Raw genomic sequence first — 2,935 nt, forward strand, 5'->3', positions numbered from 1 at the left:
TCATACCAATTTTTCGTTCAAAACGAATATTTTGTTCGATACTAATTTTTCGTTCATTACTATTTTTTCATTCATTAGTATTTTTTCGCTATTGAATGATTTTTCGAATGAATGATTTTATGCAAGTAGATATCTAGCAAAGATTTTTTGTTCGAATTCATTTATTCCATTTCAAGTAAATGGTATTATATTCAGCAAATGTACGAATAATGCTTAAATTGTGTGTATTTCAAAATTATGTTGAATGATTTATGTTGAATTATGTGTGATAATGGAAATTAAATTGAATGCATGTATGAGTGGTAGAAGCTAATAGATGCTTAAAATAGATTTAAGTGAAAAGTATTAATAATAATAAATATAGACTTATAAAGCGATAATGTAGGAGGCATCGCCAAATTAATAAGATGACTAAAGTAGATTCATATGGTCATCGGTATTTGGCAAGATTAAATGACAGTTTCTAGTCGGTTTGTCGGTTTGGATAAAATTCCAATGGCTATTTGAATTAAGCATCAATAGGTTGGCAATATTGGTATTAGATTTTTATGTAATATAAAATTGCGTATTGAAAAGAAAATGCTGAAAATTTTAGCATAATTAGATATACAATCACTGGATTAAAGAGACAGCTGTGTGGTATTATTTGCAGCATCAATAGTAAAACATTTGAATTGGTTCGTATTTTTGGTACTAGATTTTTAAATGTTTTCTGTGGTAATATAAAATGTATTTATGTATTTTGTAAAGAAAATGCTGAAAATGTTTTTATACATAATTAGATAATACAAAAATGCGCCCCGGATTAAAGAGATCAGCCGTGTGGGAGTTTTTTTTACTAATAATGGTAATAACGTCAACTGCAATATTTGTAAAAAAAATTTAAAGTTTGCTGGTAACACATCAAATATGAACGATCACCTACGACGAAGGCATCCATCATCACATAGTGTGGAGGAGACTTCTTCGGCGATAGTCGAACGAGCACCTGCTGCAAGTGACTTAGATATGCCAAGCTGTTCTTCAACGCAAAGAGATGTGAACTTAACAGTGGAAACTATTGAAAGTGAGATAAGTAGTACTTCTTTGGTACCTCCTGTGAACGTAGAAACTACAAGTTCTTCAACAATACCCAGTAGAAATGTTTCAGGTGGAGGACCATTAAAAAGAAGGGCAATGCAAGCAAAATTATTTGTTACAAGCACGCGATCTGAGCTTTCGGAAACTGAAAAGAGAAGTATAGATGAGTCTCTTATTAAAATGGTTACAAGAGATATGCAGCCACTCTCTATTGTTGAAAATGAAGGATTTCGAGAATATACAAAAAAGCTTCAGCCTTTGTATTCAATCCCAAACAGAAAACTTCTTTCCAACACAATGTTGCCTCAAAATATAACGAGGCGCGGAAAAAGCTTCATGCCATTTTGCAAAATATTTCACACCTTTCTATAACAACAGATATGTGGACTACTGACAGCCAGAAGTCTTTTTTGTCTGTAACTAGTCATTTCATTTGGGAAAGCAAAATGAACTCAGCAGTCCTGGCAACTAAAGAAGTGTTCGGCTCACATACTGCTCAAAATATAGCCACAGAATTAAAAAGCATTTTTGACGAGTGGTCAATTTTTAACAAAATAGTGACGATAGTGAGTGATAACGGTACAAATATTAAAAAAGCGATAAGGGATATACTGCAAAAACACCACCACCCATGTGTCGCTCACACTCTAAATTTATGCGTTGTGGATGCTATAAAGACTGCTCCTCAGAGTTTAGAGCTTATACCGAAATACAGAGCTATAGTAACATATTTTCATCATAGCTCTCAAGCAGCAGAAAAACTTAAAAATATGCAAAAGCAAATGGGAGTAGCTGAACTTAAGATGAAGCAAGACGTTGCTACTAGATGGAACTCTGGCCTTATAATGATGGAACGTATATGCTTGATAAAAGAACCGCTCTCTGCTGTACTAACTTCCTTACCAAGTGCACCGAACTTTCTGAATGCATCAGAATGGGAAAGGTTACGTGATTCCATCACTGTATTGAAGCCGATAGAGCATATGACAACAGAACTTTCAGCACAAAACTACCCAACGATGTCACTAGTGGTGCCTATAGTCAGAGGACTGCAATATGCAATAAGATCCCAGCAAATGAAAACTACGGAGGGAGAATGCTTGAAAAGTAGTTTGTTGGAAGTAATTTCGAGACGACTTGGCCAACTAGAGTCTGACAAGATGTGTGCCAAATCGACCTTCTTAGACCCACGGTTTAAAAAGATTGCCTTTGGAAATGAAAGTAACTCTAGTAATGCTCAAAAATGGTTGGGAGAAGAGGTATCAGCATTCATACAGCGGAACCAAAGGACTGCTACAGCCCCAGTAATAGAATTACCCGCGGATAAAAGTAAATTATCTCTTTGGACTCTACTTGACCAAAAAGTAGCGGAAGCAAAAACTATTTGTCACAACGCCCCTAGTGTTAATGCACATATTTCTTTGGAACAATATCTTAGACAAGATTTCGTTGAGAGACATCAAAACCCTTTAAACTATTGGGACAGCAAAAAGGCAACTTTTCCAGAACTCTACAAGCTTTCCAAAAAATAATTATGTATACCTGCTACTTCAGTTCCTTCCGAAAGGGGTTTTTCTAAAGCTGGGCAAATAATAAATGATAGAAGAAATAGACTTAAAGGTGAAAAGCTAGATCAAATAATATTTTTAAATAGCAGTTTTAATATATAATTAATATTTTTTTGCGTTCTTCTGATATTTATATTTATATTTATTTTATATGATATTGAATATCTTTTCTGTGCTTTACTATTTTTATGTTTTATTAAAATATTGAATTAAATTAAACCTTTGTATTGGTTTAATTAAAAATGAATAAAATTCCAGTACTTTTTTGTTGTTTGAAGAGCACGCCT

The 2,935-nt window shown here is 33.6% G+C and overlaps 1 protein-coding gene across 1 annotated transcript; it reads left to right on the forward strand.

The window, feature by feature from the left end:
- The first annotated feature begins 794 nt into the window (after nt 1-794).
- Nucleotides 795-2,612, forward strand: LOC126767214 (E3 SUMO-protein ligase ZBED1-like). Its single transcript, XM_050484780.1, has one exon. It carries the CDS (start codon nt 1,461-1,463, stop codon nt 2,610-2,612), a length of 1,152 nt encoding a protein of 383 aa, XP_050340737.1. The 5' UTR covers nt 795-1,460.
- The last annotated feature ends 323 nt before the right edge of the window (nt 2,613-2,935 follow it).

The sequence above is a fragment of the Bactrocera neohumeralis genome, unplaced genomic scaffold, assembly GCF_024586455.1.
Source record: "Bactrocera neohumeralis isolate Rockhampton unplaced genomic scaffold, APGP_CSIRO_Bneo_wtdbg2-racon-allhic-juicebox.fasta_v2 ctg4736, whole genome shotgun sequence".
NCBI lineage: Eukaryota > Metazoa > Arthropoda > Insecta > Diptera > Tephritidae > Bactrocera > Bactrocera neohumeralis.

Bases quoted from the DNA above. Each gene is read 5' to 3' on its own strand.
- LOC126767214 (XM_050484780.1), top strand. From the start codon at position 1,461: ATGTGGACTACTGACAGCCAGAAGTCTTTTTTGTCTGTAACTAGTCAT.